The sequence below is a fragment of the Tamandua tetradactyla genome, chromosome 7, assembly GCF_023851605.1.
Source record: "Tamandua tetradactyla isolate mTamTet1 chromosome 7, mTamTet1.pri, whole genome shotgun sequence".
Lineage (NCBI taxonomy): Eukaryota > Metazoa > Chordata > Mammalia > Pilosa > Myrmecophagidae > Tamandua > Tamandua tetradactyla.
In genome coordinates, this window is record NC_135333.1 from 23,309,150 (window position 1) to 23,334,267 (window position 25,118).

At 35.4% G+C, this 25,118-nt stretch overlaps 1 protein-coding gene across 8 annotated transcripts in view; it reads left to right on the forward strand.

Moving 5' to 3' along the window:
* RIC8B (RIC8 guanine nucleotide exchange factor B) overlaps positions 1-25,118 on the forward strand; it is a 128,265-nt gene that overhangs the window by 29,176 nt on the left and 73,971 nt on the right. For all 8 annotated transcript variants that reach the window (XR_013179240.1, XR_013179241.1, XR_013179242.1 and 5 more), the window contains exons 3-4: positions 11,858-12,466; positions 21,016-21,110. Coding sequence is in view for 3 of the 8 variants with exons in the window: in XM_077168614.1 (XP_077024729.1) it covers positions 11,858-12,466; positions 21,016-21,110 (704 nt within the window). In the remaining 5 variants the exon portion in view is untranslated. The remainder of the gene's footprint in view (positions 1-11,857; positions 12,467-21,015; positions 21,111-25,118) is intronic.

The following is a 25,118-nucleotide window of genomic DNA, read 5'->3' on the forward strand; positions in this document are numbered from 1 at the left end:
ATATTTTTTTGATGTGTCTACTATGAGACCATTAAGGAGAAGTGTCTACCAGACAAAGACATTTGGTTTTGCTGCCAACTTAAGAAATGAGCTCCCTGTATTAGCAGTGAATGGCACTACCATCGTTTAGGTTGTTCAAGTTAGAAACCCAGGAGGCTCCTTGCCTCCTCTTCTTCACCCAGGCATTCCACCAAATCATTCAGTTCTGCCTCTTTCAAATCTCTTCTCACTCTACTTCTACTACTAGTTCTACTACCATTAGCTCTACTGCTGCTGCCTCAGTTCAGACCTCCATCATTTTTCACTTGGACTACTGTAACAATTTCTTTTTCTTTTTCTTTTTTTTTTTTACATGGGCAGGCACTGGGAATTGAACCCGGGTTCTCTGGCATCGCAGGCAAGCACTCCTGTCTGCTGAGCCACTGTGGCCTGCCCTGCAACAATTTCTTAATTGATCTCCCTGCTTCTGGCCCTGGTTTTTTCTTGTCCACTCTCCATGTTACCCTCCTTTGCAATATTTCCAAAGCACAAATCTAATGTCATCCCTTAGTTTAATATCCTACAATAAATTCCCCATTGCCCTCTGGATTAATTTGGTATTCTTTGTTCCCTTCATCAAATATACATAGACTGGTATATCCTCTTGACCTTATATTCCTTCTCAATACCTCCCTTTTTTCTGCTTTCCTTTTAGCCTCACGTCTTGAAATGTCTGCTTCTCTCTCTACTTTTTAGCCTCCCAAATATTTTTATAAGCTGCTTTAATAAAGGTCATTCGTGATCTTGTGTTGGCAAATCCAAAAACCTTTTTCTATCCTAATCTTACTTTATCTTCCAGCAGCATTTGAAACAGTTGACCGCTCCCTCCATAAAATATTCTCCTGCCAGTCTTTCAGTGTACCAGACTCCTAAATTTCTTCGTCTTCTCTAGTGATGTCCTTTACCAACTCCTTCTCCCTAATCCTCTAGATGTTTGCATTTTTTAGCGCTCCCTCTTTTCTCTCTTTATATATTTTTAGGTGGCCTGATCTATTTCTGTGCCCTCATACAGAGAAAGTATAGCCCAGAAGGTGGCTTAGGGCTTTGATCACATACCAAACTTCCTACTTGAATCTCTGTAGTCCTCTCAAACTTAATGTGTCCACACAGAAGTTTCACCAAAACTTGTTCTACCCCCAGTTATCCCCTCAATAAATGACACTGCATCGCTTAAGCCAGAAACTTCTCTCTCCCTCACACAAACACAGTACAACAGCAAATTCTGTTAATTTTCCCTCCAAAATCTGTATCAAATCCGTCCGTTTATCTCCCTCTTCCCTCCTACCACTCTAATTAAAGCTGCATTTGCAACCCTCTAATCTGTTTTCTATACAACAACCTATGCAGTCTTTTTAAAATTATAACTGGGCTATATCACCCTTTTGTTTAAGCTCCTTTAGTGACTTTCCAAAGCATTTAAAGTCTAATCTTACTATAACCTATAAGACTCCACATGATCTGATCCATGATTACTCTCTAGTTTTATCTCACAGCACTCTGCCACTACCACTGGCTTTTCAGGGCCTTAAATACACGAGGCTCTGCCTACAATGTATTTTTCTTCTATTTGAATATTTAGCAGCTTCTTACCATCAGAACTTGACTTAAATATCACTCTATCTAAAGTTGATCCTTCGATTATTCTTTGTCACAGCATCCCGTTCCTTTATAACATTGAATAACATTTTAATTGTATATTTGTTTGTTGATTGGTTTATTCTCTGTCTCTCCCATTAGACTATGATCTTCTTTATATAAACCGGATTTTATCTGTTTTGTTCACCGCTGTACCCCAAGCACCTAGCACAGTGCCTTCTTTATTGTAGGCACTCAAATTTGTTAAATGACTGAATAGAAATTAGACCTGTATATTTCATTTATCATCTTAGATGTGACTTGCTTGGGCAGTTTTTCGCTGAATTGGTCCATTTCCTTACCAATTACTGGAGACGTTTTTGATTGTTATAACGGGGTGGGAGGGGTTTACTGGCATCTAGCTGGTGAAATCCAGTGATGTTTCTAAATATCCAGCAATGCACAGAATAGCCTCCTACAACAAAGAATTATTCAAAACATCAGTATTGAGGTTGAGAAACCTGAGTTATATATTTATCACATGAATCTATGGCTTGTGTTTGTAATTCTCCCACATTAGATTCTAATTAAGTTCCTTGCAATTATTTTGTTTACCATTGTGTCCCCAGTGCAAAGCACATTGCCTTGAAATTATTAAAAGGATACCTGGTGAATTATTGATGGATGATAAATAAATAAATGTCCAGACCAGTCATGACACAATCAAAGCCAAGTTGGCCTAACTCCTGTATTAGACATAGAGAGTAGTAGCTTGCCATTGAGGTGAAATATAACATCTGCTACTTACAGACTGATGGCGCAAGAAGTTCTGTTTGAGGCATTGATGGGATACCATATTTCTAAGGTACATACCATTTATGTTAAAGCTAAGTTTTAACAAAAGGATACCAAGAGAGAAGTGATTTAAAAAATTTTAGTGTTTATTACCTTTTCAGGTAACAGTTCTGTAATGATCAGTTAGGCAGCTGGTTCTGTTCTATGAATTTATTCAGGGACTCAGTTTCTTTTCAGCTCATCAAGTCATGCTTCACCATCTGAGCATTTTCCTAGCCTAGGCTGGACTGCTACTTCTAGGTGCAAGTCTGTAGAAAAGGACTAGAAAGTAGAGGATGCCATGCCACTGTTTTAAAACCCATACTTGGAAATGGTATACAATATGTCCTCATGCCTTCCATGGGCAAGAGCTCAATTACATGGCCATGAAGAGCAGCTGGATAATGTGCTATAGCTAGGCAGCCATGGGTCGCACCACAGTTCTCTTATAGTATAAAAATGGGAGAATGAATTTTGGTGGACGCCTTTCACTTTCCACCACAATGACTAATGAATGTCCTAAGCATATATATTAGCCTTTATCTTATTTACTCATTATTGTGGGATCTGAGTTAATTTTACTACCTGTTTTTGTAGTCAGAGAAAGCTTACAACGATGAAATGAATTGTCTAGAACAGTGCATCTCAAATTATTTGTAATGAAGAACGAGGGTTTTTTTGTTTGTTTTTCTCTAATTTGGAATGGAGTAATACTTTTATAAAATGAAATAAAAATGAACTATTAAATAATCATGTCCCAGGTGATCAAATGGTATCTAAATTAGAGTTTAATATTTAAAATTTAAGAAACTCTGCTGTCTGAATTTATGGTTTTTTCCTTTTTTGCCTTAATTTTAAATTGGTTTATGAAACTTATTGTGCAAACACAGGTTTTACAGTGATTATTTGGATACTTTATTTAGATATGCCCATGGATAAGCTAACTGAGATATCCATTTTTGGTGGTTCTAAGTGTATTGTTTGTTTTCTTAAATAAAAATATTTTTTAAAAAGTCATATCCTTGGATGTCACAGCAAACTCAAATTAGTATAAAAGTTTCTAAATGCAAACTTTCAGTTGTTTTGTACTAAGTCCTTATCTCAACATGGTCCAGTAACAGTTTGTGAGCTGGCACCAATCCATAGACAACACTTTTTTTTTTTTTATTAATTAAAAAAAAATAACTAACAAAACATTTAGAAATCATTCCATTCTACATATACAATCAGTAATTCTTAATATCATCACATAGTTGCATATTCATCATTTCTTAGTACATTTGCATCGATTTAGAAAAAGAAATAAAAAGACAACAGAATAAGAAATAAAATGATAATAGAAAAAAAAAAACGTATACCTCACATGCAGCTTCATTCAATGTTTTAACATAATTACATTACAATTAGGTAGTATTGTGCTGTCCATTTCTGAGTTTTTGTATCCAGTGCTGTTACACAGTCTGTATCCCTTCAGCTCCAATTACCCCTTATCTTACCCTGTTTCTATCTCCTGATGGTCTGTGTTACCAATGACATATTCCAAGTTTATTCACTAATGTCGGTTCATATCAGTGAGACCATACAGTATTTGTCCTTTAGTTTTTGGCTAGCATAGACAACACTTTTGAGTAGCACTTGTCCAAAAAGTATTTCCTAACAACCTCTGTTGTATTACTAGGGTCCCAGTAGATGAACTATATAATGTCAGTCTTTTTAAGCAAAGACATTTGCCTTTATGTCCAAAACTTGAAATTTCATCTTTAGAAATCACCTCTTAAGACAGTGTATGTATCATGATAGATCATTTGAATGCACATGTTTTATAGCATATTTTGTATGTTTCATAGTTAAAGCCAAAGCTGATCCTAGTTTTACAGATTCATAGTGAAAAGCCCACCATTTTGGAGCTTAGAAGAAGGTTGCCTTAGATGAAATTTAGTCTTAAGATGAAAATATAGACCTAATAAAGTGGAATACTAAAGATCACAGTTACTAAATGGTAGACAGCTATGGTGCAATCATTGACATAGACTGAAAATTACATTGGAGTCAAATGATCTGGATCGAGTCCTAGCATTCCACTTCTGAGCTAAGTGTTCTTAGGCAACCACTTAACTTCCCTAAGAATCACATAGTAAGTACTCAATAAGCATTTCTTAGATTTAAGAAAATATATGATGGTTTTTAATGCACTGAAAGTGTATAAGGAAGAAATATTACTATAATTGTTAAAATTGTGAAGCCATTCCTTCTAATGCTAAGCTTACTGCTTTTTTCTGGACTCTTTTGTTTTCTATACTAGACTTGTTGAGGACAGGAAGCATATTTAAATTATGCTTTTAAATTATCCATTTAGAATTATGTTTATGAGAATTCTGTAGCAGTGTGGAAAAGTGCTTATCTTATAATGTTAAGTGAAAAAGTCAAACAAAATTACATATGCATTGTGATTATAAGTCTGTATGTCAAAATAGTATATATGTTACTGAAAATTAAATAGAATTAAGGATAAGCCCTCCTTTTGTATACTGCATACAAGAAAATACCTGATAGTATAATTTTTTCTATTTAATTTAATAGTCTTATTGATTTTGTATTGTAAAAAACATATATGTAATTTAAACTCTCCAGAAGAAAGACCTTTATATGAAGACATAATTTCTGGACTTTGTATGAAAAGACTGGTACTCTTCTACCAGTAAAGTCACAAGTTAGCCTTTACTACTTCTCTGTTTCCTTCTTAGATAAAGGAGAAGTGTCAAGATACATTAATAGACTCTACTAATGCTTGAGATCAGTGGGATTTCTTAATTTATTATTTGCCTGTTTATTGTATACTAGCTCTGCTTAAGGGCTGCAAGGATTCTGAAGAATAAAACATAATAAAATTCATCATTCAAAGAGTGCATATATATCCCAGTGCCTATTTCACAACATATAGATAAAATGCAGTTGATATAGGTAAGATATAGGTAAAATTCTTTTACAGATTGGAAACTAAGGTTCAGAGAAATTAAATAATGTGTCTAAATCACACGACTAGTCAGTGGCAAAGCCAGATATTAGACCCAGGTCTTTCTGTCTCAGAAGCCAGAGTACATTTTCTTCTCTTACAACAAAATGTTATTTTTGCCTTCATAGAGTGTTTAGTAGGAAAGAGAAACTCATAAAAAGAAAACTAACAGAAAGATGCACTAAATACCAAATAATTGCTGAAAATCAGTGCTTTGAATTCCTTGTAGAGGGCTGCTGATAGGGTCTGAAATGGTTAGGGAAGACTTTATGTTTAAAGTGGATTTCAAGTTTAGCCCAGGAGAATGGTTAAAACTTAAATAAAGAGGGGAAGTACTGATCAGTGTAAACTGGAGGCTGTAAGAAAGCAAAAGAGCTCAGTGGCAGATAGTTTGAAATAGAATGTAACCTGAGAGGAGGTATAAAAGAAGACTCAGTGCTTTGAACAGTGAGTAAAAAAGTATTTGCAAAGTCCCCTTGGGGAAATGGTGAGAAAGGGGGAAAATTCAGCTTCCCCAAGTGGAGAATTCTTGATATTCTCACAAGCAATGGGGATAACCAAAGCAATAGGCTGAGTCCCCAATCTTGGGGTTTGTTCATATGAAACTTAACCCCACAAAGGATAGGTCAAGCCTACTTAAAATTAGGCCTGAGAGTCACCCCCAAGAGAACCTCTTTTCTTGCTCAGACGTGGCCTCTCTCTCCAGTCAACACAACAGGCAAACTTACCACCCTCCCACTGTCTATGTGGGACATGACTTCAGGGGTGTGGACCTTCCTGGCAATGTGGGACAGAAATCCTAGAATGAGCTGAGACTCAGCATCAAGAGGTTGAGAAAACCTTCTCAACCAAAAGGGGGAAGAGTGAAATGAGACAAAATAAAGTGTCAAAGACTGAGAGATTCCAGAGTTAAGATATCCTGGAGGTTGTTCTTATGCATTAAACAGATGATACCTTTTTAGTCAAGATGTAATGGAGAGGCTGGAGGAAACTGCCTGAAAATGTAGTAGCCATCTTCTTAAAGATGATTATATAATGATATAGCTTTCACGGTGTAACTGTGTGATTGTGAAAACCTTGTGTCTGATGCTCCTTTTATCTACCTATCAACAGACGAGTAAAACATACAGAATAAAAATAAATAATGGGAGAACAAAGGTTAAAATAAATTTAGTAGATTGAAATGCTAGTGATCAATGAAAGGGAGGGGTAAGGAGTATGGTATGCATGAATTTTTTTCTGTTGTCTTTTTCTTTTTCTGAATTGATGCAAATGTTCTAAGAAATGGTCATGATGATGCATATGCAACTATGTGATGATATTACTGATTATATGTTGTATTAGTTAGGGTTCTCTAGAGAAACAGAATCAACAGGGAACACTTGCAAATATAAAATTTATAAAAGTGTCTCACGTGACCGTAGGAACGCAGATTCCAAAATCCACAGGGCAGGCTGCGAAGCTGATGACTCCAATGGATGGCCTGGATGAACTCCACAGGAGAGGCTCGCCAGCCAAAGCAGGAATGCAACTTATCTCCTCTGAGTCCTCCTTAAAAGGCTTCCCATGATTGCATTTAGCATCACTAATTGCAGAAGACACTCCCCTTTGGCTGATCACAAATGGAATCAGCTGTGGATGTAGCTAACGTGATCATAACCTAATCCTATGAAATGTCCTCATTGCAACAGACAGGCCAGTGCTTACCCAATCAGACAAACAGGTACCACAACATGGCCAAGTTGACACCTGTCCCTAACCATGACATATGTGTAGAACTGAATGATCATATGTTAAGAATGTTTTTGTTTCTTGTTATTTTTTTATTTTATTTTATTTTTAAATGAAGAAGACTCAAAAAGCAGGCTGGAGGGTCTAAAATGCCAAGCTGAGGATTTTGAGACTATGTTAGATAATAATGGATAGCCTGTACTGAACACTCACACATGCCAGGCATTGTCCTAGGTGCTGGACATGTGTACTCTCTTTAATTCTTGTCATAAATGAGGCTAAGAAACTTGCCAAGGTTATACCATTAATAAATAGAAGAGCCAGGGTTTGAATTTGTTTTTGTTGTTAAAATGATTGTGTGAATTTATTTGACAAAAGTGGCACATAATTTCTCAAGTATATAGGTCTACTTTTAGGTTAAATTGTAAGGGTCAAGAATGCTTCTTTTCTCTAAGAAAGTTGGTATTCCTTAGCTCAGTCAAGCTATCTGTGTACTAGAATCACAGAATTTCAATCTACTTGCACTCTATAATATATATTCAGTGTATTTGCAATATTCAGAATTTCAGTATTCTAAAAAGTGTCTGCTGGATCCCTGGAAAATAGAGTAATTTTTCCAGTGCAACTCTTTCACGATTGCAGAATCATAGGACTAAACACAAGCAATTTCAACCTAGAAACTTTGGCTTTTAATCACCATACTGTTCTGGTTATAGAATCTGTGGCATGTTGAACAAGTTTCAAGCCCAGGACCACTGACCTTAAGCAAGTAGTATGTTCAGCATATATCATTGTTCAGAAGAAAGTTGTCAGGGGGACAGGGAGGGGTTTATGATAGGGACAGTTTGAAAAAGGGACACTGGGTTCATTTCAGCTGCCTTCTCTGAGCAAGGGAGAGCTGTGGAGAGCATAGTATGTTTTAGGAAGCATAAAATCAACTAAAAAATAGCTATAGAACAAAAAAAAATACTTTAGGGCAAAATAAAGGCAAAAATACAAGAACATCTTTGAAACATGGAAGCAGCTCATGCACTCAGCAGATTGAAAGGAGTCATAAAGAATATTAACTCTTCAATACTGTAGCATACATACACAAAGCAAAACTTTTTGATTCATCCAAATGTGGGAAACAATTCACTAATTTGTTCTTTATAATATTCAATAAATAGAAATGATTATATTGAGCAAGGCAGTGTGTCTTTGTCCGAAATTGTAATATTTAATGTCACTTTTATTGAATTTTTAAGCGTATATTTGTTTGTTTTAAGTTATAGCATCATAATTAAATAAAGGAGCCATTGTCCAAAAATTGTGTTATTTTGCAAGAGCCATTATAGCAAAAGCTTCCTAACAGTCATTATGTGACTGTTATATATGTATGTATTAGGTATTTCTTAAATAAGAAGGTAGATGATTTCTTTTTTGAGAAAAAAAAAAAGTATGGGAAATAAAGGTGATCTGATTTTACCCCCAGAAATATACCAAATAAGAAGTAGTATGTAGAACATTTTTTGTTTTGTTTTTGCCTTGGATGTAAAATATCTGACACTGGATAAAATTTTCCCTGCTTTACATGTTTTTAGTAAGGGACACATATACTTTCCCACCTGTGGGAATGCATTCCCAATAGCATTCATTTAAACAAAATAGTTTAATGATGACATAAAAACATTGCTTCCAAATGATTATGACTGCTGAATCATTATATGGACCATTTTAGTCTCCAATGTCTTGGAGCAGCTAGAAAGAAAACCTAAAATTGTGGAACTGTAACCCATACCAAACTCTGAAATCTGTTCTATAACTCATTGTTGTGTGCTTTGAAATTTATGTTATTTTTACAATAAAAATTTTTTTTTAAAAAGTTGCTTCTCGTTATCATGTATGGAAGGCATAGAGTTATCATTATGAAATTTTTTTACTTTTTCAGGTAATATTCCTTCCCACCTCATGTAGAAGACACAGAACATTGGAAATTAGCATTTCCATTGATATACAGCTAGAATCTACTGAGAGGGTGCACATAGCTTGGGATTTCTACAAGATCTTTTTTTGGGGGGCTGCATGGGCTGGGATCAAACCCCGGTCTGCTGCATGGAACCCAGATCTCCCACATGGAATCCGGGTCTCCCTCATGGCAGATGAGCATTCAGTCACTGAACCACACCCATGAACCCCCTACAAAATCATAATGCTTGACCCAGAGTAGCCTCATTTTAAAGAGTTAAAGTCTGATGATTTATTAATAGAAAATTTTTTTAAATCTTTCATTCATCGTAGTTCTTGTTATTGTTTTAAAATGTAACAATAAATGTAAAATGTACATCTATTGTTTTTAAATGTACATTTAAAATGTACAAAAATGATAAGCATTAGGATGGTTATGGCTGCTTGTTCCAAAGAAAAGTATGAGCTGAGTGACTCAGACCTGCATTTTATAGAGAAAAAAATTGAATCGAATTTTGAGGGAATGAATGGTGAGTCTTAAATTTGGCAATGATAGAAATAATTATGCCTTTCACTCCTAAAAGAACAGTTTCTGATATAATGGCACCAGGATTTTGAACCGAAATTGCTGCATATATGTGTACAATTGTGTCTTACATTTAAAAAACAAAGAGGAGTGAAGGTCCTGTCCACAATCTGAGCTTCCCAAGCCCTGTGTCACAGCCCAAGGCTGCCAAGAAGAAGATGGTAGGGGTGAGGGGGACTTTTAGTAATTTGTCTACCAAGTGAGTTTATCTGCCTGGCAAGAGCACCTTTCTGTAATTAGCTCAAAAGCATTGTACTAATCAGGGTCCTCTAGAGAAACCAGAACCAACAGGAGGCGATATCTGTAAATATGAGATCTATAAAAGTATCTCACACAGCCGTGGGGATTTGAGAGTCCAAAATCTGTAGTGCAGGCCTCGAGCTGTCGGCTCCAAATGAAGGTCCTCAATGAGCTCTCCAGGAGAGGCTGACTGGCTGAAATCGAGAGATTCTCTCTTCTGAATTCACCTTAAAAGCCTTTGGGAGATTAGATTAAATGTCATTTATTTCAGAAGACACTCCTGTTAGCCTACTGAAGTTGTAATCAGCTGTGGATGCGACCAGCGTGCTCATGACTTGAGTCCATGAAATATCCTCACAGCAACGTCTAGGCCAGTGCTTGCTTTACCCGACAACTAGGTATCATTACCTGGCCCAAGTTGACACATGAATCTGATCATCACAGGCATCATGTATGCCAGTTGAGTCCCCTTTGGAGTCTGCCACTTGGAATAAATTTTAGCAGTTTTGTCCATAAAAGATATTCTCTGGGACCATTTGATGATTAAATATTATTAGATCTTAGCTAAAGAGGATTCTAGAGTTTATAAAACATGGGGTTACTGTCATGGAATTATAAATTCAAAAGAAATAGTACAACCAAAACCCAAAAAAATGCCTACTTCTTTAAATCTTTTTATGAAAGCTGTACTGTGGGCAATTGTGAACAAAAAATTATTGAGGCGTTAATCTTTACTTCTGGGGAAGGAACAGCTATGATTCAGACTGATTGCCCTCCATTCCATATTAAGTATAGTCAGATGTTAAAACTCACTGAAAGAACTCCCAGAATTCGCTTAGACCTGGCATCAAGGGATTGAGAAAGCCTTCTTGATCAGGAGGGAGAAGAGAGAAATGAGACAAAATTAAGTTTTAATGGCTGAGAGATTTCAGAGTTATTCTTATGCGTTATGTAGATATCTCTTTACATTTTATGATGTATTGGAGTGGCTGGAGAGAAGTACCTAAAACTGTTGAGCTGTGTTCCAGTAGCCTTGATTCTTGAAGATGATTGTATAATGATACAGCTTTTACAGTGTGACTGTGGTTGTGAAAACCTTGTGTCTGGTGTTTCTTTTATGCAGAGAATGGACAGATGAGTAAAAAAATATGAATAAAAATAAGTAATGGGGGAGACGAAATAAAATAAATTGGGTAGATTGAAATACTAGTGATCAATGAGAGGGCAGGGTAAGGGATATGAGATGTATCAGTTTTTTCTTTTTTCTTATTTTTTTTCTTCTGGAGTGATGCACATATTCTAAAAATAATCATGATGCTGAATACACAAATGTGTGATGATATTGTGAGCCATTGATTGTACACCCTGCATGGACTGTATGTGTGTGAGGATTTGTCAATAAAAATATTAAAAAAAAAAAAAAAAGAAAAAAAGAATGTGAAGCAAAGAACTGCCAGGAGGGCCTCTTGGAGATCCAGGAGGGAGTTACCCCCAACCCTGCAGTCACAGGCCTACAATAAAGACACAATGGAAGGAAAAAAAACAAAATGAAAAGACATTTAAAACTAGTCAATTTAAAAGAGAATAGTGATCTTATAGAAAGAGCATTGGGTTAGGAATAAAAAAACCCATATGCTAGCTCTTACTATGCCACTAATTCACTATGCCACTAATTCAACACAAGTACTCTGTGTTGGGCCATCAATTCCCATATCCATAAAGTAAAAGCAGTATGCCAAATATGAGCTCTTTTTCTGTTCTGACCTTCCGTAATTATCAAATAAAAACCTCTTTTAACCAGATCCTTGACTGCTGTTAAGTACATTGATAACATTGTTTTAAATCATTTGAATCAAAGAATGATTTTTTGCGTACTTATTCTTGTTTTTCAGAGACTCTGTGAAGGCATATTTAAAGTTCTTGTAAAGGACATCCCAACAACATGTCAAGTGTCCTGCCTGGAAGTTCTCCGCATTCTCTCCAGAGACAAAAAGATTTTAGTTCCTGTAACAACCAAGGAAAACATGCAGATACTGCTGCGACTAGCCAAGCTAAATGAGTCGGATGATTCTTTGGAGAAGGTGTCAGAGTTCCCAGTTATTGTGGAGTCCTTAAAATGTCTGTGTAACATAGTGTTCAACAGTCAGATGGCACAGCAGCTCAGCCTGGAACTTAACCTTGCTGCAAAGCTTTGTAACCTCTTGAGAAAGTGCAAGGACCGAAAGTTTATCAATGACATTAAGTGCTTTGACTTGCGCTTGCTGTTCCTCCTGTCACTTTTGCACACTGACATCAGGTCACAACTGCGCTATGAGCTCCAGGGACTACCGCTGCTAACCCAGATCTTGGAAAGTGCCTTTAGCATCAAGTGGACCGATGAGTATGAATCGGCCATAGATCACAATGGACCTCCTCTCTCACCTCAGGAGACAGACTGTGCCATTGAGGCCCTCAAAGCTCTCTTCAATGTGACGGTAGATAGTTGGAAAGTGCATAAAGAGGTAAGGTTGAGAAGGGTATTCTTGTCAACCTGGAATTTAATTGTTCTGGGGGATCTCTACAGCTGCCTACAAGGGAGTAGTGGTGAATTGAGAAGTACGGAAAGTAGTTTCCACTTCCTCCTATTAATCAGTTGAATGACCCAGAATATGTTTCATAACCTTCATGAGTCTTATTTTCATTTGTGAAACACCTATCAGAAGAAAAGGATGAAGATTCACTACTGTTTTGTAAGATGCCTAGTGTAGTTTGCTGAGTTATACTGTCAGTTGTCTCTTTTTAAAAAATGCTGCTTTCAGAAACAAGGTTTAAATTAAGAGATTCAAAGGGAAACGAAACTGTGGTGCAAAAGTGGATAGGCATTTTCAATGGCTACCATCTTAAGGAAAAGTTCAAATAAACCAGTTGAAACTGGTCAATTTGAACTGATACTTGCTCAGAAGAATAGAAGATACTATGTGTGTCACCTGTCTTCTCAGTCTCTTAGGATATTACTTTATGGAATTAAATGACTACCAAAAGTGTAGGACTACAGTTAGACATCCATGCTTGTACACAGTCCTAGAAAACAAGCATAATGACCTCAGAGTGTGTGAAAGGGTATTTTAAATCAACCACTTGACTTTAATTACGACTGAGATCCCTTTCTGTAGCTTGGACCTTCCAGCAATCCAAAGTAATGTAGATTTGATAGCATATATTTGAGTACACACAAGAAAAACAGTATACTAAACTAGAAATTTAAGAAAATCAACAATTTTAAGTAAACAACCTTTTTTTTTGCTTCTAAAATCTTAATATTTCACATCTATCATCTCTCTTTAACCTTAAATACTGGTAAAATTTAGTCCCTGCCTTAAAAAAAATAATAAAGAGGTATTTGTCACCAAAGCAAATTATCTCTTCTGATAGTTGACTTTAGGACTTAGACTAACATTTTGCTCTGTCCATTTGAAGCAGTGTTCACCCATGAATAAAGATACAATTATGCCAGCAGCCTACTTTAAAAGGATTATCTCAGTGCAGTGCTTTTACTCAGAGTATGCAGGCATCTGAGTTTTAAACTGCAAATAGATCTGTATTTTGAAACTAAATATTTGAAGCTCAATCCGAACAGCTGTTCTAAATGACTGTAGTATGGTCATCTTTTCCTGGGACTTGGCAGGAAAGATGTGAAAAGCTCACATGCTCCATTTATGCTTTGAAACCAAATATTTGGAAGTATTTAAAATGTTATGTCTCTATGCCTATTTGGTATCTTTCATGGTTATTTTCTTACACTGTTTTGGTGTTTTTAAGTTCCCCGTTTAGATGCAAGACATCCTCTGAGACTGTTGGTTTGTCATTGATGGAGCCCCTAGTATTTAAATTGTGCCCAAAATAGTAGCTCACACTGCTCAGATTCTTGACAAAAAAAAGGTTTATAATTCAGTGACTGCACATCAGTCGTATTGGATAACATGTAATAAGTATCAGTAAATTGACACTGGTCCTCATTAGTATGTCTCATGGGTTGGAAGAGACCATAAGAAATGTTAAAGGGGCAAATATTCTTTTATTACATGTTGTTACAGAATGTTTATTCTCTAAAAGATACATGATAAAGTACTAGCAGTCCTGGATCAGGCATCTTAACAGTCCTAGTGTCAGTTGTGGTGAGTCCTGAATCAATTGATATGACCATGACAAAAATGTTCACAGTTAAGGTGACTCTATGCTATTATTGAAGTTTTTTGAAATTTAAACAGGGTTGAAAACAGGATCTTCACCAGCTCATTTAGTCAAAAATGTCTTCATGAGTCTCCATATTCATATTTTAGCAAAAATAGGCATAGTCTCTGCCTTCATGAAATTTCAGTTTTGTAGATGAGACGTAATAAATATGTAAACAAATATATAATCCAAATTGTATTAAGTGCTAGGAGAGATAGAGTGCAATGACTGAGAACACTTAGTATGTTCAGAGAAGACCTGTGCAGATCTCTCCAGAGAGCTGAAAACTGAGAAGGAAATAGCCATGTAAAGAATGGGGGGGTGAGCATTTTCAGGAAATTGAGCAACGTATGAAGAGACACAGAAACCAGAACACAGAATATCTTTAATGGGGTAGCATAACTTAGAATAAAGAAAATCTGTAATTAGAGTGCAGAGAAACTTGCCACAAGAGTCTAGTTACCTAATTTTCAATATTTCCTTGACAGACAACAGGCATTTATTTTACTTCCATTGAGCAAGCATCTAAAGACTTGTTAATACTTTAAAATACCAACCAAAAAAAAAAAAAAAAGATTTTAGAAAATGTACTCTACAGAAAAAATTCAACTTAAAAATAACTAACATTTTTTCCTTATGAATATAATATATGCTTATTATAGACTATTTAGGAAAAAAGGCATACAAGCAATAAGAAAATGAAAGTTACCTGTAAACTTTACCACTCAAAGATAAGTACTATTCACAATTTTGATGTTTATCTTTCTACTCATTCTTCATTGTATAATATATAAATATAAACATATATAATTTTTTGCAAAAACATATTCATAATTTTACAATCTTGATTTTTTTTCCACAGTCAATGTTCTTGAAGAGCAGTGGTTTTCAAAATGTGTTCTTTGAAGCCGTAGGGTTACAAGGAGTATCCTCTGCACAGAGGTCGGTGGGAAGATAAGTAGGCAGTGTTCCAGGTTCCCAGTTCTCACTTTAAAGATAGTACACCTTTGAATGTTGTTGTTGTTTCTCACTACATTTAGGTTGAAGTTAGATTTTTTTCTTTTGGGGGATAAAAATGGTTCTGCAACCAAAAAATAACCTTTTGACAACCACTTTCTACTGTGTCATTTTTTAATGATCACTAATTATTCCTTCATAAGGACTTGACACCTTTTTGTTTGCTATTTTAAATAGTAATTCAATGAACTTTTCCTTTTGTAAAATCTTTGTAGATAAATGCCTGTAATTGTTGGGTCAGAGGATTTCAAAATGTTAAAGTTTTTTGATAGTATTGCCAAATTCTTCAGAAGAATAGTGCTAATTTATACCTTTTCAAACCTTGGGTATTTCACTTTTAAAAATCTCTGCCAATTTTATATATGAAAATGATATTTTATTTTAAATTAGTTCTCTTGGAAGGAGGTTATCCCTTTTTTCAAAGTTTAATTTTATGTTTCGTCTTCAGTGAATTGCCTATTAGTATTTTTTACTCATTTTCTAACAGTTTTCTTTTTTCTTATTCATCTGTAAGTGTTAGTTATATAGCAAGATTCTTTTGCTATATAGTTTGCAGATTTTTTTGTCTGTTTTTAATTTTGATGTGCTTTATTTAACTTTGATATACAAAAGCTTTTAATCTTTATGTTACTTAGACTTCTCAATCTTTTCTTTTCTTATGGCTTCTGCCTTTGATATTATGCTAGGAAAGACTTCCTTACCCCAAAATTATATAAATATTTACTTGTAGTTTAGAAGAACCATGCCTTTTAAGCTGAAGGTGGTTTAGAGGGTGGGTATGATGCTCTCTATATTCCAGAAATTTTTATTCACTAATGTTTTAATGGACTTTAATTTGTTGTGATTACTCATCCTTTTCTCCAGCTCAGTTACAAACAGGTACTGAATCCTATCAGTTTATTAATTCTGTTGTTCTGTTCTACTCAAATGAGACTTTGGTTTAGTTCAGAGGATATTTTGATTTGATGCTGTTCCGTCATCATCTCATGAGTCAGAACTCAGGTGCTAAGTGTTTTACAAACATTATCTCACTTAATCCTCATGACTGCCCTACAAGGTAGGGACTGTCATTTCTATTCTACAAATGAGGAAGCTGAAGCTGAGGAAAATAAATGACTTTTCCAAGGTCCCACAATTAGTAAGAGAACTGAGATTTCCACTTTGGTCATTCTTACTCCAGAGCCCGTACCCTTAACTATTGCATTGTACTATTTTCTGTCCAACCCAACTCAATAGTTAGAGAAAATACAGATGTTTGGTTTTGGTATTAATTGTTGTAGTAAGTATCTTTATGATTGCTTTCATTATACGTCACCAAGAACAGAAAAATTAGTTACTAGGCTTTTCTTGAGGTTTAGCAAATTAGTGCCATTTGTTTATTTTAGATTCATGTCTCACTGTTCAATTCCTGCATGCCTGTTGATGCTGTCAGAAGATTAATTTGGAGATTTCCTTCCCATTCAGTGGGAAATGTAGCTGACCTTATTTCTAAATGTTTCTATCTAACTATTTCCTAAAGGCAGTATGTTTCTAAAAGTTAAATGATACTTTTAGCGAACCTAAGATCAATTCTAGAAGTTAGCTGATTTGGTCTTGCCCTTACTCCTGCTTTAGCACATTGCTGAATCTATTGATGGTTGAATGTATGTTATTTTAGGGGTCTCTTATTCAGTTCACAGTCACTTCTGCACTGCTTTTCCCAGGTATCAATGCAGTGTGATGAGAAAACACAAGTATCAACAGACATGCATACCACCAAACAAGTGCAAACAGAGAAGTGCAAGTATCTGAATAGTCAAAAGACACTATTTGAATGAGATAAAACAGTGAGAGCCCACAAAAGCTAATTAAAATGTCACTGTAACAAAATTAGTTCCATAATTATTTGAGGTTTGAAGGAAATGTGAAAAAAGGATAGATTTATTAAATAAAAGTAAGTCTTCAAGCTGCACCGTGTTTTCTTGCTGAATCATTTTTTCAATAATGATACATGCCAAGTTTTAACCTTTAAGTAAGACTTCGTGAATAATAAAACTCAAAAATATTTTTTGAAACATAGACCAATGGAATAGAATGGAGAGTCTACAAATAGGCCTACACATATATAGTCAACAGATTGTTGTACCTTATGACACAGGTAGCATTAACATACGATAGGGAAGGGTTGGGCTATTTAATAAATGGTGCTGGATTAGTTGGATGGCCATATGGGAAAAGTGAATTTGAATCCCTACCCTATACCATACACAAAAAATTAATCTGAGTTGAATAAGAGATCGAAATATGAATGGTAAAATAAAGCTTTTAAAAGAAAATAGATTATCTTCATGACTTTAAGTCAAACATTTCTTAAATGTGCCAAGATTTTTAAAATGGAACAAAAAATGATCAAACTATAAAAGAAAAAAGTGACATTGATTTTCATTAAAATGAGTTCACCAAAAAAAAGAAAGGAAAAATGCTGGCTAACAGGGTGGTGCAATGGTGGCTCAGCAGTCAGAATTCTCACCTGTGGTGCCAGAGACCCAGGTTCAATTCCTCTAGCCTGCCCATGTAAAAAAAAAAAAAATGCTGGTTAACAAAGCAACAAATATGCAATAAGGAACTAAGTTCAAAAAATCCACTTTTTAAAAAAAGCTAAATCAATTCAGTAGAAAAAGGGGCAGAAAGCTTGAACGGGTCCTTCACTTCACAAAAGAGATATCTAGACGACCAGTAAACATGAAAAGGCTTTCAAGTTTATTAGTCATCAGAGAAGTGCATTTTAAATTCACAATGAGGCTACTGCACACCCCGAGAATGACTAAAATTAAGGCTGACAATACTAAGCATGGATACAGCTGTTGAACAACTGGTAGGAGTATAAATTGCTGTTAACATGTGAAACACTATTCAACATGAACTTCTAAAGTTAGACAAATGTATATATCCTATGACTCAGCATTTCTTCCCCTGGGTATATACCCAGTAGATACCAAATGACTGAAAAAATCTTCATAGCAGCACCCTTCAAAATAGCCCAGAACAGAAACCAACCCAAGTGTCCAAGAGTAGACCAAATAAATAAATTTTGATATATAATGGAATACTATACAGAAGTACTTTCTCAGCCTTTCTGTGATAAAGGACCTGATTTTATTTTCTAAGCTGTTGGACTGAAACTCTCATATAGTGTGACATGTTATACAGCATGTCAGGTTTTTTGAGAAGTTTCTAAATAGTCAAGCACATTTTCTATATTTCAGGCATTATGGATCAGTAACAATACAGCATAGATCAGCAATGGTCCACAAACTACATTTCATATAACATTTCTCTTTAGCAGTGAGTATGAACAAACTGCAGCTACACACAACAACATGGATAAATCTCACTACCAGACACGATAGGATCTATATACTTCCATTCATATAAAGTACAATGACAACAAAATCACCAACCTGTGGTTTTAGAAGTTTGAATCTCTTGAGGAACAGAAAATTGTCACTTGAAGGAGACATGATGGGATTTCTGGGGTTCTTGGTTTTGGCATTGCATGATTTGGGTATTGGTTATTTGGGTGGGCTCATTCTTTGAAAATTTATCTGGCTGTTCACTTCATTTGGATACTTTTCTGGTTTTATGTAGTATGTTAATATTTACATTAAAAATTATTGTATGCCTGTTAAGCACATGACCTCTATCCTCAAAGATAATAAATTAGTGGAGGAAACAAAGTATATGTAAGTAAATAAATATGAAATTACAAATTATGGTTTCATGAAGGAACTCTAACATACAGTGATGGAGAATAATGGAGGAAGGAATCTTAGATAAGGTGGTCAAAGAAGAGACTGCTTAGAGTAGATGATATATTAGTTGAGACTGGAAGATGCAGGGGAATCAGCAAGGCAAATAGCAAAGACAAATAATCCAGAAATGTCATTGGTTGCTTTGAGAGAAATGGAGAAAATGTAGTGACAGGCATAGAGTACAGCTTGGGAATTGGTGTTAAGAAAGCCAGGACAGGAGGAAATGGAATGGAAAGAAGTGGGATTTTGGTTTGCAATTGCAAATAATGAAAGTCCAAAATGGATAGTTTTGCGAGAGAGGAGAAAGTTTGTGAAAATATTTAGAATTAAGGAAGATCTAGTTTAAAAGGAAAATACCTTGTCAAGAGTTAAGTGATGGATGAATTTCACGTGGGTTTCAGTGTGTTTCATGTAATTTGGAGTAAGTAAAAGTATATTTACATATGAGAGAATTTTGATTCAGGCATTTCAGACAATGGTGAATGGGACAACATTTATTCCAGCCTGGTCAGTCTTAGTGTCTCTTGCATTCTACTGGCCCCTCTTCCCTTCTTTCCTTAGCACCCATCCCCACAATTAGTTTATCACATATTTCAGCTTTATCAGCCTTACCTTTTCTTTCCTTTCTCCTTCACCTTTCCCTTTCGCCTTCAAATGTTTTCTTCAGAGTACTAAGTACTTTTATGCATATCATCTTTAATTTAATCTTTTCATAACCCTTGACAACCTCATGATTATAGAGATGCATGTGGGGAAACTGAGATTCAGAGAAGTTATATGACTTGCCTAAGGTCACATCCTGGGCTCCTAACTCCCAAGTGCAATCAATGCTTTTTACATTATGCCACTAACATCTTCATATATTCTAACTCTACACATGGTGGCGTTATGTTTAAAATAGTTTAATCTGCATTATGAGTATGAAAGTACACTGTTGTTTACTTTCAATAGATTTTATAAGAGACATCTTCCTAGAAGGCTGTGTGAGTTATATGGAGGAACATAGGGTATACGTGTATAGTATGTAAATATAGTTCAATTTTACATGGATTTGAAACCAATTATATCCTAAGAATTTTTTATAATTTAAAAAATATCTTTTGAAGTAATTAGAGCTTTCCTGAACTATGGTGTAACCAAACTCTATCATAATTATCGCTAATTTCATATATCTTCTTAATTGCTAAACTTCTGGAAAAAAGAGAATGATCTTGATGCAGATAATTAAAGAAATTGCTACAGTGAACCAAGATAACACTAAAAATTAGGAGGTAAATCAAAAGCACCTAGTTTGTTTCCTATCATTTCCCTTCTCTCTTGATTCCCTGTGTCTCTTTAATACCACTACCAATGTGTAAACATTGGAAAAATCAAAGATGAAATTCAGATTGTTTTCAATACTTGCTGATATCTCTGGGGGAATTAGGAGTAAGATTTAGGGGGAGTAGGAGATTAAGAAAAATGATTAAAATCAAGTTGGTAGATTGTAGATTTTAATTTATTGCTTTTGAAAGTTAAGAGATGAGGCATTCTTGTAGGGGATGTATAACCAACTCCTCAAATAGGTGATGGTATGTATTAAATCTGCTTGAACTTTCAGAATGGCTAGTAAACTGGAATAGTATGCTATAGAATAAAAGAATTTAAACTTTATGGAAATGAAAAAAATTACTAGTGGAACTGAATCTTAAGATAAGATAAAATGGTAGGTAATCCCTGGGTGCTGATAATGCCTCTTTGCCAGAAATGACTTAAGGGAATGGCTAAATTAGCAACTTCTGGCACCACTCACTTCTGGAGCCAGCCACTTTTAGGCTAGTTGTGGCTGTTCATAGGAGATAGTGACTATTCACCTAGTATTGCTTAGGGAATTCTTCCTAGGATATTCTGCTTTCTATATACATGGTTGTAGGAATGACTGTTTTGTGGGGTTGCTGGGCCATAAGATGACTCCCAGGGATAAGGTAATGTACCACATTCCTTCATAAGACGTTCAATCCCCAATTTATCCTCTCGTTTATTTACCATAGAGTGATTCTCATCAGTTCCGTGTTATGGCAGCTGTTCTTCGTCATTGTTTACTAATTGTTGGTCCAACTGAAGACAAAACAGAAGAGTTGCACAGGTGGGTAACCTGTTTATTGATTTCTCAGTAAAAGGATACCATCAGTTCTTATAGTTTTCATGCATCTAATTTTAAATGTTTAATATAATCACAAGAAAGAGAAAATATTACAGTAGATCATTGGTAATTGGTAGGTCAGAACTCATTACCATGCACTGATGAAAAATAGAAGAGAGTATTTTATTCTGTCACTTCTGAGTTTGTTATATGAACTTCAACAAGACAGAAGAATTTGTCATTTGTTCATTCACAAATAAAATCTAGAACAACAACAGTAGCACACAAGTATTGCATATTTACTTTGCATGGTACTGTGCTAATCATCACAACAACCTTATGAGGTAGGTACTACTGTTGAATATGAGATACTTTTTTTTTTTTATTATCACTGGTACTACTATTTTTTCCATTTCAAAAGATGAGGAAACTGGAACTTAGAAAGATCAAGCGATTACCAAGAGATCACACAGCCCATGTACATAGAAGAACTAGGATTTGAGTCCTGGCATTAATTACCATACTTTACTACTACTACTACTACTACTACTACTACTACTAATTTCATTATGAGAATATTTACCAAAAAAAAAAAAATATGTACCTTGAGGACAGCCAATAGAAAGGAGAAAATATTTGGAAATCATGTATCTTAATATCTAAATCATAATATCCAAAATATATAAGGAGCTCCTACAACTTAATACAAAGTTGTAGGAGCTCTAATACTAAAAAGACAAACGACCCTATTAAAAATGAGGAAAGAGCTTGAATAGACATTCTCCAAAAAGAATATACAAATGGGCAGTAAGCACATATAAAAGATGCTCATTATCATTAGCCATTATGGAAATGCAAATAAAAAGCACAGTGAGATACCACCTCACAGCTATTATTATTATAAAAACAGAAAATAAAAAATGTTGTCGAAGTTGCAGAGAAATCTTAGTATATAGTTTGTGGGAATGTCAAATGATGCAGTCACTGTAGAAAACAGTTTGGCAGTTCTTCCAAAGGTTAAGCTTAGAATTATCATATGACCCATCAATCCCACTTCTAGGTATATAACCAGAACAGTTGACAGCAGGAACTTGGGCAGATATTTGTACACCAAGGTATATAGCAGCATTATTCATAATAACCAAAAGGTAGAAGCAGCCCAAATGTCCATCAGCAGATGGATGAATAAATAAGGATGAAGTATATACATACAAGTAGAATATTTTTCAGCCCTAAAAAGGAATGAAGTTCTGATACATCCTGAATTTTGATGCCGTCATGCTGAGTAAAATAAGTCAGATACAAAGGGGCAGATATGTGAATCCACTTACATGAAATAGCTAGAATATGCAAATTAATAGGGATAGAAAATAGAGTACATGAGGGGAATTGGAGATTTAATGCATAATGGGTGCAGGATTTCTGTTTGTGATGATGGGAAAGTTTTGATAAGGGATGATGGTGAGAGTAGCACAACATTGTGAATGTGATTAATCCCACTGGGTGGTATGTTCAGGAGTGGGTAAAAGGGGGAAGATCATGATGTATGTATATATTCCCACAATTAAAAAAAAGAGAGAGACTAAAAAGACAGTAACTAAATGCAAATACATGCTCCTGGATGGTATCTAATAATAGAAGAGAAAATGCCTACAAGGGCATTATTGGTGCATAGGAAAAATTGGAATATAAACTGTCAGCTTTTTATCAGGGTTAAATTTCCTGAACTTGATAACTGAAGGTGATTACATAAGTGAATATCTTTGTTTTTGGTAAAAGTACATAGAAGTACTAAGTGTTCAAGGAGCATGATGTATACAACCTACTCTCACATATTTAGAAGATTGGATGGATGGATGGATGGATGGATGGATGGATGGATGGATGGATGGATGGAGTGATATGCAAATATGGCAAAATGTTAAATGTTAGTGGATCTGAGCGTCTGGGTGAGTCTATCTTGGGCTCTTAGAAATATGCTAAATCTACTCTTCCTGTGTACTATAAATGGAAAAGCCTGGATGACAGCACATCTGTTGGCAACATAGTTTACTGAATATTTTAAGCCTACTATTGAGACCTACTGCTCAGAAAAAATGACTCCTTTCAAAATATGACCATATGTTAGCAGTGCACTTGGACACCCAAGACCTCTGATGGAGATGTACAATGAGACAAAGGCTGTTTTCATGCTTGCTAACACCACATCCATTCTGCAGCCCATGGATCAAGGAGTCATTTCAGCTTCCAAGCCTTGTTATTTGAGAAATACATTTCATAAGGTTATAGCTACTGTAGAGGTGATTCCTCTGTTAGAGCTGAGGAAGTCAGTTGAAAGCCTTCTGGAAAGAATTCACCATTCTAGATACCATTACGAACATTCATGATTCATGGGAGGAGGTCAAAAGATCAGTATTGTCAGTAGTTTGGAAGAAGTTGATTCCAACCCTCATGAATGACTTTGAGGGGTTCCAGACTTCATTGGAAGAAGTAACTGCAGATGTAGTGAACATAGCAAGAGAACTAGAATTAGAAGTGGAGCCTGAAGATGTGACTGAATTGCTGCAATCTCATGATAGAACTTGAATGGATGAGGAGTTGCCTCTTATGGATGATCAAAGAAAGTGATTTCTTGAGATACAATCTGCTTCTGGTGAAGATGTTATGAACATTGTTGAAATAACAACAAAGAATTTAGAATAGTCTGTAAACTTAGTTGATCAAGCATTGTCAGGGTTTGAGAGGATTGAACTCCAATTTTGAAAGAAATTCTATGTGGGTTTGCTGGTTTGAAAGTATTATGTACCCAGAAAAGCCATGTTGTAATCCTGATTCAATCTTGTGGAGGCAGCCATTTCTTTTAATCCTGATTAAGTACTGTAGGTTGGAAACTTTTGATTAAATTATCTGCATGGAGATGTGATGTGCCCAATCTTGGGTGTAACCTTTGATTAGATGGAGATGTGACTCCACCCATTCCAGCTGGGTATTGATTAGTTTATTGGAACACTTTAAAAGAGAAAACATTTGGAGAGAGTCAGAAGCAGCAGAAATGACAGAGCCCATCCAGCCAGAGACCTTTGGAGATGCATAAAGAAAATGCCTCTGGGGAAGCCATTGAAGAAGCCTGGAGAGAAAACTAGCAAATGTCACCATTTGCGTTTCCAGGACTCTTGAGTCCATCAGCCTTCTTGAGTCAAGGTATCATTCCCTGGATGCCTTAATTTGGACATTTTTATAGCCTTGCCTTAATTTGGACATTTCATCAGCCACAGAACAGTAAACTTATAACTTATTAAATTCCTCTTTTTAAAAGCCGTTCCAGTTCTGGTATATCATATTCCAGCAGCTTGTAGACTAACACAGTGGGTAAAATGCATCCAGTAGCATGACATGCTACAGAGACATCTTTCTTGAAAGGAGAATGTGGAAAACTTCATTTTTGTCTTATTTTAAGAAATTGCCATAGCTACCCCTGCCTTCAACAACCACCACCCTGATCCGTCGGCAACCATCATCATCATGGCAATACACCCCACCAGCAAAAAGATTGCAATTCACTGAAGGCTCAGATGAAATTTAGCACTTTTTAGCAATTAAATATATTTTATCTGAGCTATATACATTGGGTTTTTTTAGACATAGGCCTATTGCACACTTAATAGAGTACAATATAATAAAAACATAACTTTTATATGTACTGGGAAACCAATAAATTCATGTATTTCGCTTTATTGTGATATTTGCTTTATTGCAGTGATTGGAACCAAACCCACAGTATTTCCAAGATATGCCTGTATGTCCTATAATGCATGTGTGTCAGAAATTCTAGGACTTGAATGAATGAAAAAATGACTTCGGTTATTCTGACATCTCTGTCATACAGTGCCTTTTTTTTTTCTCAGAGAAATCAAGAGGACATGGACATAGAGATAAATATGAATTAGCTGACAAAGACATCAAAACTTAACCTGTAATTCTGCTAATCCACACCTTGAATGGTTTTTAAAA